Raw genomic sequence first — 11,365 nt, forward strand, 5'->3', positions numbered from 1 at the left:
TCCGGGGGGGGGGGGGAGGGGAGGAGAGAAGTTGCTGCTCCTCCTTGGCTCTTCCCCACACCAGAGGTGCCCAGCGTCTGGTAAACCAGGTGGGGGCACTGTCCAGCTGTTCCATTCCCCTTCTGATCTGGTTCAGTCTGTGGGAAGCATGTGGTGTTTTTTTTCCCCTGACAGTTGACTCCCTGCAACAACCACACTTAATCTTACCAGCAATCAACAGCAGTTAGAAACAGCATGAAATAACAAATTTAAAATCCACTTTTGAAAAACAGGTCTAAAGGCTAGATGGTGAAAGATTTCTGAAAGCTAAACAATTTAGACATATGAGCAAGACCTTAAGTAATTCTCTCCATTGGCTCTGAAACTGGCTTCCTAAGATTTTTGCTTGTGTCCTTATTTCCTATTTCCCAGAGAGGTGAATATGACAAAGTAAAAGGGCTGAGGTAGGGTTCTCTGCTCTCAAGAGGTAAAAAGAATGGAGGAGACTGGCTATGTACCAATCTAAGTCAGCAGAACTGTTCTAAATTGCAGGCAATAGCAGGGAAGTTTTCCTTGCTATAGGAGATTTTCAGTTTTATGGGGTTTCTCAAAAACTGTAGATCCAAAGTTCTTTGAATTCTTCTCTGGAACTGCTGGAGTGGGGGAGACTAGATTTTTTCTTTACCTCCTTGATTCCTATTGTACCAAATTCACTATCGAATGTGAAGATTATACCAAATTCTGAAACTTTGCATGCATGTACATAATACAAAAGTTTAAAAAATGCGTGCTATTATATAAATCAGAAAAATATAGGGCTGAAAGGGATTTAAAGGCCCTCTCTAGTCCTGGCAACATGAGGAGGGCAACACTTACTTGGGGAAATGCAAAATTGGCAGCTGCTGCTGGCCTGGTCCCTGCTGCTGGAGGCATACACCTTGCGAGTTAGTTCATCCCTCTACTCTGATACAGAAAAACTATACCTAAATTATCCCTGACAGATGTTTGTTTAACCTGTTCTTAAATGCTTCCAGTGGCAAGGATTCCAAAAACCTGCCTGGTAACCTGTATCGGTGCTTGACTTACTTCATTAGAAGCTTTTCCTACGATTTAGCCTACATTTCTTTTAGTGCATTATTAGACTTGTGTATCCTACCCTCAGTGGACATGGAAAAAAAAAGTCTTTTTCCTTTTTTATAGCTTTATTTTTTTGTGTGTGGGTTTTTGTGTTGTTTTTTTTTTTTAAACACGTTTGAGTGTTACAACCCTCAGCCTTTTCTTTTCTAGACTAAAACACCCATTCTTCTGAAGGGTCATTTATCCTAAATATTATTTGTGACGCTCTCCTCTGAATTCTCTAAAGCTTGTCTACTGGACACAGTACTCCAGCTGTGCCCTTACCAACATTAAGGAGACCCCAATAATTGCTTCCCATATCTTACATATGACAAGACTGTTAATACTGCTCGGAATTCAGTTTACAGTTCCCTAAACTTCTCCAGATGCTTTCCTTCTGTACTGCTGCTTTTGCATTTGATTTTCCCCTCCTAAGCACAGTACTTGACGTTTCAATGAATTCATTGTATTGAATTCAGATAATTTCTCCAATTTATCAAGATAGTTTTGAATTCTAAACCTGTTCTTCAAAGGGTTTGTCATCTCACTCAGATTAGTGTCTTCCACAAATTTTTTTAAGTGCACACCTTAGTTTATCATCTAATTCATTAATGAAAATACTGAATGTTGGTAAACCCACGAGAGACTGGCTGTACTGCAAGTCTTGGATTCACAAACAAAAATGGCACAATGTACTCTGCAGCAATCTGGACATATCTTCTGTATGGCTTTCCAAAGGAGCCAGAAAATTTCCATCAGCCCCAGGTAATCTGAGGTTTAAAAGGAACTGAACTTTAAATAATCAGCCATGTATTTTTTCCTATTTTCATATTAAATTCTAATTTCCACAATGTACAAATTTTCAGTTTTTGCAGATTTCTGTATTAGCAACAAATAACTGCATTGTATATGCTACCCAAGGCAGGTATAATGCTAGAAAGCTAAGTGCTGAGCCTATGGATAACAGAGAAGGGAAGGACTTGCCACTCACTTAGATTCTTTACTTCTATATCCTTCACCATATCCATCTTCTCTTTCTTTCCTTTGAAGGTTAACTTAACCTTTACTGACGGCTACATTGCTGGGATTAAACATTAAGGCGCTCCCTATCCCAGTCTTTTGACAGGTATCCAATTTTCCACTGTTCTCAGTCCAAAAAAACCTTTCACTTCATGCAACAACTGACAATACTTTAACTGAATACCTTTTGTTAAAATGATAAGCAGTCAATGTGGCTATTAAAGCCGTTAGGTTTTAATATCACTTCCAAATGGCAGTTACAGGAGGAAGTTCCCACCTTAGAACTTGTTTCAGACCATTTTGAGAATCAGAGAATCGGGATGTATTAACTGGCCAAATGGAATGTAATTTACTATACTTACCCAAATTCAAGATGAACACTCCAATAATTACATTATATACCTGGAACATTATAACTTTTTTATAATTTCCTACATACAGAACCTAATTATTGGAGGGCTGTCTTAAAATTCACATCCCCCAAAAAACCACTGCAGCAGGGAAAGCAGCAGCAAGGGGGTGAGTGGCAAGGAAAGCAGGGGGAAGGGCAGGTAGCCTGAAACCTGTCCTCTACTCACTGCTACTTCCCCCACCCCTCTGCATGTCTGCAACGCTCACCAGTGCCTGTTTCCCCTCCTGCTACTTACTACCAGTACCTGTCTGCCACGCCACTGCTACTGCTTACTTGCTAGAAGCGCAAGCTGCATCTTCAGCCAGGTAACAGTAGCAGTTCCCCTTCGCCTGCACCGTCTCCTCTGCCCTACCCCCACCAACTGTGGTCTCCCACACATACTCCCCAGTCCCCCCGCCCCTGGATGCTATCGTCTCCCCTGTGCTCCCCTACTGCATGAGCCACCCTAGCCCCAGCCAGACAGTGGTGGCAGCTGCAGCAGCAGCTCAGGCACTCAAATGCAAGATGAGGCTTTCATTCCCACCTCATGTTAAAAATGGGGGGATAAAGAAAAAAATCTTCAATTCGAGTAAATACACTGTTTGGTGCTCTAGGATTAATGCCATAAAAAGAGAGTCTTTTCCTTCTCTTTTCCCATTGACAATTTTACAAGAGCAGCTCCTCTCAACCAGGGCAGCAATGTTGAGGTGGCCACAACTTATTAAATGAAAAGGAAAACAAAACAAAACAAAAAACAAACAAACGAAACAAACAAACAAACAAACAAAAAAAAAATCAGGAAAATGTGAAGATTGTTAGGATTGAGCATAAGCTTAAGCATGGGAAGGAAGAAACAACTCCTTTACCCCCTTGCTCCTTCTCAGTCCGGTTACCTACATTGCTTCCAACTATTCCATCATGTAGGGTGTACTTTGACTGCACAGTTAAGATCAGGGTATGGACCCATGTACATTTGGGGCTATTACAAAAGGGCAGAGCTGATACACTGTTCCATGCAGAAGAGCTGGAAGTGATACACATGTAGCAAAACTGCTCCAAATTTAATCCTAGTTGAACCAGTTTTGCTACATGTGTAAAACTCAGACAAGCTGGAAGCAATACAATTAGAACGTAACAGCTATTGCCCTTTTTAAACATTCCTCTTTTGAAATGGATGAAAATGTACATACATCCATATCCTTAGGCTTCTCTTTGGGTGATGCTCCCAATACCCTCCCTCCATCCACTACACAAAGTCGTTTTGCCCAGTTCTAATAATGCTTTCAATCCAGGACGGCTCGCTCAAAAAACTTAACTTACTACTTTTTCAAGATATTTGGGTTTTGCCACATTCCTGTGACAAGCAACTAAATAAATAAGCAGTTTAAGACATCCATTACCCACAAATTGCAACAAACTCAACTGAGTTAATATATTTAAAATTATCTAAGCTAAATACATTGCATTACAGCTTTTCTTTACAATCCATTTAAGACTGTGTCTTTAAAACAGATTTTCCTGCAATGCGATTATACTTTAAAAGGTAAATGTACTATGAACATGAACTATGTTTATACCAGAAATTTTAGCTTTTGCTTTAAGTCTACATAATTCAAGAATTTCCATACAATCTAACCTTTATTTACTGCATTGCTTCCATAAACAGAGTGCTTTTGAAAGACGTATATTTATCCCCATTTAGCAGATAGAGAAATAGAGATACAAAGTGATTAACTGATTTGCCAAAAGCCAGTCAGCACTGTGGCAAAACTGGGAACAGAATCTAGGTGTCCAGTACCCCAGTCTACTTCTAGCACTGTCTCCTAGTGAAAAAAACAATCGTATACCTCAAAAACATTTATTTACCTGTGGATGGTAGACACTGAGTGATTTCACTTTGTGCAAAGGTAACAACACCTTCAATAAGAAAATTTTGTGCTCTTCTTTTAATGGTAAGGCAAATCCATTTATTATACTGGAAAAAGAAAATTAGGAATTTTTAAAATCAGTAACTGCTCAAAGTGTTCACCATGCTTATCCACTTTAATAATATGCAAAGAAAATCTCTCCTCAGTCTTTGTTGTTTTAGGGTGATTTTAATTTGAAATATCCTTACTGCATTAATATTTTATAAGGATGTAAGTCATAAAATAAAGACTGATCAAAATATTAAAGGAAATTTAACTTTAATTGTTTTACACAACACAATACAAATTCACTCAACAGTCAAATCAACATTACTCCTGGTCTCCTGTAGCATGGGTTCCATCTCACGTTTTTTCCATGTTTTAAAATCCTCCCTTCAAGTGGCATATAGGATTCAGTGGTTCCCTCCTTCAGATCCCAGCTCTTTCCCAAGAGCCTCAAGAACAACAATCTAAATAAATCTACCTTCCAAATACCTCACTTCTAGTGAGGGAAGCAGACAAAGACTCCACACAAGGGGAATGCTATCCAGAAGAGCAGACAGATGAAGACATAGGCTGCATACAAATGTTTATTTCTAGTAGTGGAAAATTTCCATTGCCAGAAATGAATCCAGCAGAGCTGTACATACATTGTCTACAATTATCCCTCTCCCCTGCTCCTGCAACCTTCCAGCCTGGACCTTGACCAATCAGCCAGGACCAAGCTACAGAATCCTGGAATGTCTCAGTCAAAGCAGGATGTATGGTCACTCTACGCATGTGCATAGACTCGCATTGTTTCAAATATTATCATTTTCCAGTAAAGTGGGATGACCTTTTTTTAGATGTGGCTTATTTTGTTAGTCTCCATTCAGACTGAATGTCAGTTATCAAATCAGTCCTTAACGTGGGAACCCTCAAGAAGCCATTTGACTGTTGGTACAAGTGTTGCTGTTATTCAAGTAAACATACTACCAAAAGGCAAATGTAATATGTAAATGTGTTACAGATACTGCAGTAATAAATGATGTATGAAAGCTCATGCAAGTATTAACAACCACTTCTGGTATAATCAGATTCAATGAAAATTAATTCATATAACAGTTGGCAAACTAGCATTTTGAAAAATTTTGCAGTGTCATTTTTTAAAATATAACATGATGGCAATCAACAATTTTACACACAGGATCAGATACTAGATAGTGGAGGCAGTACTAAGTCACAACTGCCCTTTCAAGCTTGTTCATTACCATGCATCTTCTACAGTCCATCTGGAAATTACACAAGACATTGAAACTTATCTTTTGCAGACAAACCAATCTTCTTCTTCAAACCAATCACACTCTTCTTTATATTCTCCATATAACTTTTATTTAATCTAATCCACAACTGTCCAACTAGTGGTCTGCAAGGGGTAAATCTGCAGCTTGCAGGGCCTGTTGATGCAGCTGCTGGAATTGCTGGCCAGGCACAGCTCTGGAGCCCCTGCTGCTCGCCCCCCCACCTGTTTGCCTCCTGCTGAATGTGGGGTCTTTGGCTGCTGTTGATAACTAAATTTTTGCAGCAGGGGAAAAGAAGAGATGAGTGGCAGCAACATTCAATCCCTAGGTTCCAGAGTCATGCCAAAGCAGTGGCTCTAGCAGTTGTGCCAAAAAACCTGCCACCAGGAGGTACAGATGCAGCCCCCAAGAAGTCCATGGTCCAGATGTGACCTGTGAGGCCAAATGTTTATCAGTAAACAGTCTCTTTCACTGGTATTTTCATAATTTAAATGCTTGCAGCTATCCTTTGGAACAACTTTGCCTAGTGGTAAAAAGTTATTTTAATGGTGTTGTCAAAAAAAAAAGTCCAATCTGCAAATCAATTTTTAAAAATTCTCCACATTTTAAATGGTTTGATGATTTGTGGGATAACTGGTAGCTTACCTTCCCAATATTTCCAATAATTCTGCTATTCCATTGTGATGTTCTGTTTCATAAATAAACCTAAACAAAATTAAACAAATGTTTCAGTCAGTCACCAATGAAGACACACTTCTAGCTCCAAGATATCACCTTCAGGGTAGATAAAAATCAACATTAAAAAAAAAATTAAAAATCAGATTTTTAAAATTTAAATCATATATTTTTTGATTTAATCATATTTTTAATTTTTTTAGGATGCTTTTTAAAAGAAAATATTATATAAAGATAGCTTTATTTAAGATATGTTAAAGCTCAAAGATATTATCATGGAATAGGTGATTATAGCTTCTAATTCTATATGATTTGAGACAATATATTCATGTAACCTTTTTAGAAGTTTTATAAATACGTCACAACAGGCCGTGGACTCTATTAGGGGCCATAACTTATTTTGGGGCCCAGAGGCTCCTCTATAGATTAATGAAGATTCAAGGAAACCACTCTACCCAATGGGACCCAATGCTCAGTCTAGAACAGGAGTCAGCAACCCCCGCATGCCTGCCGAGCATGGCACGCGAGGCCATTTTGCTCGGCACACCACTGCCAGCCCGGGCTCTAAGCAGCTGCTGCCAGCCACGGAGTCCAGGCCGGTCCCAGCAGGTGGCTGGGAGGCTGCAAGCAATACTGCAAGCAGACCGGGCTCTGTGGGCTAGCTACAGCCAGGAGGTTGCAAACAGCTGCTCCAGGCTCCGGTATGCTGGCACTCTCCAAGGTAGGCATTGTGAGGATTTTTGGCATTCCGGCCAAGAAATGTTGCCTACCCCTGGTCTAGAAGGTCCCATTAACCACCTTTGTGATCAGAGACTGAGCAGGGTGTGGGGCCCAGGCCAAATCAGCCTGTGTGGATGCAAGGAAGCCAGCGGCAGATTTGGCGGTGGGGGTGCCAAGTGGCTGGATGCGAAGCTAGCAGTAGTGCGGAGCTGCCATGGCTGTTCTGCCTGGCTCCGCGGGGCCCCTCAAAGTGCAGGGCTTGGGGCAGTTGCCCCAGTTCACCCCCCACCCCAACCAGGGACAGCTCTGTCTGTGATGCTTAGTTTCAGTTCTCAAACTGTGGATTTGTGTCTCCAGAGATCATAGGCAGACAAGGTTCTCTGGGTAGATACAATATCTTTTATTAGACAAACTGAATAATTGGAAAATTGTTTTTTGTAAGCTTTCAGGCACAAACTCCCTTCTTTAGGCACAGGGACAGTTTGCTGTCTATAGAGATAACATCCTCATTAACAACAGTATACTGGAGAGGACAGAATATAGACCTGATTACCCACCCATCAGTTCTACTGGCTCTCTGCAAGTTTGTGTATACACAGTCAAGCCCTTACCTCTCTCTAGAAGTGCAAAGTTTCAAGAAGTTAAATGAATAAAGGATATCAAACAAAAGAATGCACTCTTTATAGAAAACAATGATTAAATTAAGGTTTCCTGGCCAGTGATTTAAATAGTAATTTAAATCAATTTGATTTAAATCAAATCCACCCTGATCACCTTCTAACCATCTAATATTATATGCAACAATGCTCCTAAGTTTAATTTAAAATTCATTTTTAGCTTAAATCTATTAAAGAAAAAAACATGTACAACAGGGAAAAAAATACTTCAGATAGCCCATAGAAATCCATATTGAGAAGGCTGAATGATTTTTGTTTTTAAGTGTACATACCAATATTAGAAGCATATTTGATTGTTTTGGATAACAAAACTTCAGCACTGTTTTCTTGCTGTGCTTATGATTAGTTTATTGATGAGATGAGCCACTTAGAATGCTTTTATTGTTATAAATTTAGACTACCAATTCTGAAAGGTCCTAGGACTAAAGATACTCATGCTGTTTTTGTTTCCTTGTAGCATCTGTTCCACAGCAGAATTGCATGCCCTACACAGTAATGCTACCAATGCCATATCAATCTGTATTCAGGTGTCACAGTAGGTTGCTGTTCTCTAATTTCCTATGCTATGAAGCAAAATAATACAGACTACATCCTTTTGTTTTTCCAGTTGTCATATTTTATGCTGTTGCAATAATGTGAAACTGAATGCAGCCAAATGATGTCTGAAAAGTAAGGCAATAATGAGGGTATGGAACAATCAGAGGCTGTAATTAATTTCCCCGTCTCTAAAGACAAATGGGCAAGGAGCAACTCCAAGAGACTTTTCTGCATTATAGACTTCTTTGTGTGAGATTTACACAAGGCAACTCAAGCCTTTACATGATGCTTCTTTCTGAAGAAAGGCATAATTTACTGACTTGCAAATTTTCCAACTGTCTCAATGCAGCTGAAGCCGGAAAGTTCTAAAGTCCATTATTTACACAGATTTGAAACTAGCTGTCCTTGACTAACAATAACATTTACAGTAGGAAATAGTCTCCTATTTAAAAATGCATTACACGTTAAAGCGTCTGAATTGAGAATTATTTACTCCTGGAAAAACCCAAGATTCTGGAAGAGGATGGTTTCAGCAAAAATGATGTGGTTAGAAAAAACCCTTTATTTTTATTTAGCAACATATTAATGTAATTATTTAATAAAAAAGGAAATAAAAATATGTAAAGAAAAAGAAAAATCTATTCACTATATCAGGACAGAAGTATGGTTTTGGCTTGTGATTGCAGGAAGAAAAAACTCTCTCCTACATCTAAAACTGGGCATAAACACAGGGCTTACAGGATGAGACAAACTATGAGCCAAGTAAATATTTTATAGAAATCTGTATTTCATAAGTAATACATAAGACTTATTAATGGTCTCAATCAAATTCAAGACTCAGAAACTTGAAGCTACTCATTTATAAACTTAGGTTTTTTCTTTATAAATTAAAGTATAAATTCTTAAGTACTAAACAGAAATGTATATCCAGATTTGTTTTATTCATATACATAGAGATTTTAAGTTCTAATGCCAAGAGATTTCAGTCTGAGAAAGAAATGCTTTCTTGTTTACATTTGGTTGAGAAAGGTGTACAGTAAAATCTAGGATTTGAATCATTACTCACGTAGGTTTCTGAACAAAAATAGAAGAATTGCTTAAAAAAAACAAAACCCTCCCCTGCTCCTAAAACTATGAAAGCTGAGTGAGCAGAATATTCATCAGCTATTCAAAAGCCTTAAACCAGAAATGTCTAGATCTGAAAACTTGCTTTGGCAACGTCCTAAGGTAATGGACGCCAAGAAGCTGCAGAATAATTTCTGTTGGGAAGGGCAATTATAATAGACTGGGATGCTGCTGTGCCATCCAGACTGAAATATATAGTTTCATGAAACTGTGTACCCTGAATTAACTTAAAAGCCTCTCCAGGTTTAAAAAGGGTAAGCAATTTATTTGCACTCTTTTTTCCTGTCTTTTCTTAGAAACCTTTTCCTTGAAAGAAAATGTACCAGTGTTACTTCTAAGAAATACTGGTGTTCACTGTGTTCAGCCAAAAGCCACTGTGTGCAGACAGCATGGATGAAGCTTGCTCACTATTTTTAGGCGGCTTCTATGTTCCTCTTTTAAAAGCATTATTTGTTACCATTTGTAGAGAAGGTAAGCTCCCTCTATAGCTGGTGCCATTGTCTTTCATGCATGAAGGGGCAAAAGGCTACAGCGCAGTTAGCAACATTCTCTTAAAGAGATAATGCCATACATTCCCTTTTAAAAGAAGAAAGTGTGCAATGGGAAAGTGATTCAGGAAAGTATGCTAGAAAAAAAGTTCAAAAACTTCTACATAGCATACTGGTATAAAGAGGAAAGCAAGGTGCCAACTTGAATATTTGGTTTCTAAAGCCAATGCCTGACAAGAGCCAAGGAGGTGATCCTCCCCCTCTATGCGATGCTGGTCAGGCCACAGCTGGAGTATTGTGTCCAGTTCTGTGCGCCCCATTTCAAGAGGGATGTGGACAACATGGAGAGGGTCCAGAGGAGGGCCACCCGCATGATCCGGGGACAACAGGGCAGACCCTACAGTGAGAGACTGCGGGACCTGAACCTATTCAGCCTCCACAAGAGAAGGCTGAGGGGGGACCTGGTGACCGTCTATAAACTCACTAGGGGGGACCAGAAGGGTTTGGGGGAGACGCTGTTTCCCCTAGCGCCCGCTGGCATAACAAGGAGTAATGGGCACAAGTTGATGGAGAGGAGGTATAGATTGGACATCCGCAAAAACTACTTCACAGTTAGGGCGGCTAGGAGCTGGAACCAACTTCCAAGGGAAGTGGTGCTGGCCCCTACCCTGGGGGTCTTTAAGAAGAGGCTGGATGCCTACCTGGCTGGACTCATTTGAGTCCCGTTTCTTGTTTTGGGGTTTTGTTGTTCTCCCGCCCTGGCGGGGGGTCAGGCTAGAAGATCTACTAGGTCCCTTCCGACCCTAAATCTATGAATCTATGAATCTACAAGCCCTCATTTAGAGTGTGTACTGCACATTTTAAAAAATGGAGAAGGGACCCAGACCACACTTGAAAACATTCCAAGCTCTAGGAAACCCACTCATGCCAGCTATTTATTAATGCTGCCTACATGCCTGGAAATCCACTTATTACTTTTGTATTCTTATGACAAAGGTGCTGACATCTGTTAGTTGTACGCCTGGAACCAAACGTTTATATCACAAAAAACAGTGCATTCAATTTAACTGTCCCCCTTCCTCCTTACAAATCCTCCCAAATGTCTTAAGACTTCTTGAACTTTGCAACGTATTAAGACAGTAGAGCAATGTGGAGGAACACATGAAGGACCCCTTTTACACCTTCTTGATTTTGCCCTCTTTCCACACATCACGACTAGAGAGGTACACCAATCCATCAGTCCGATATCGGATCAGTACTGATATAAAGAAAGCTGGCTGTATCGGATATCGGCCCGATGGGGCCAATAATTTGGCTGATAAATGCCCCTGCTGTGTGCAGCTGCAGTGCAGCACTCAGGCAGCAAGGAGCAGAGCTGGCAGCATGGAGAGCTGCCTCCCCCTGGTAAGTCCAGTGTGGAGGGGTGGGAAGGGGTGTGAGGGTGGGGCAG

At 40.1% G+C, this 11,365-nt stretch overlaps 1 protein-coding gene across 2 annotated transcripts in view; it reads right to left on the reverse strand.

Moving 5' to 3' along the window:
• Positions 1-11,365, reverse strand: part of PPP2R5C (protein phosphatase 2 regulatory subunit B'gamma) — a 189,714-nt gene that overhangs the window by 27,974 nt on the left and 150,375 nt on the right. For both annotated transcript variants that reach the window (XM_019518554.1, XM_019518555.1), the window contains 2 exons: positions 6,339-6,398; positions 4,373-4,481 (listed from right to left, as the gene is read on the reverse strand). In XM_019518554.1, the coding sequence (XP_019374099.1) occupies positions 4,373-4,481; positions 6,339-6,398 (169 nt within the window). The remainder of the gene's footprint in view (positions 1-4,372; positions 4,482-6,338; positions 6,399-11,365) is intronic.

Source organism: Gavialis gangeticus, unplaced genomic scaffold, assembly GCF_001723915.1.
Source record: "Gavialis gangeticus isolate Ggan-Ray unplaced genomic scaffold, GavGan_comp1, whole genome shotgun sequence".
Classification (NCBI taxonomy): Eukaryota; Metazoa; Chordata; order Crocodylia; family Gavialidae; genus Gavialis; species Gavialis gangeticus.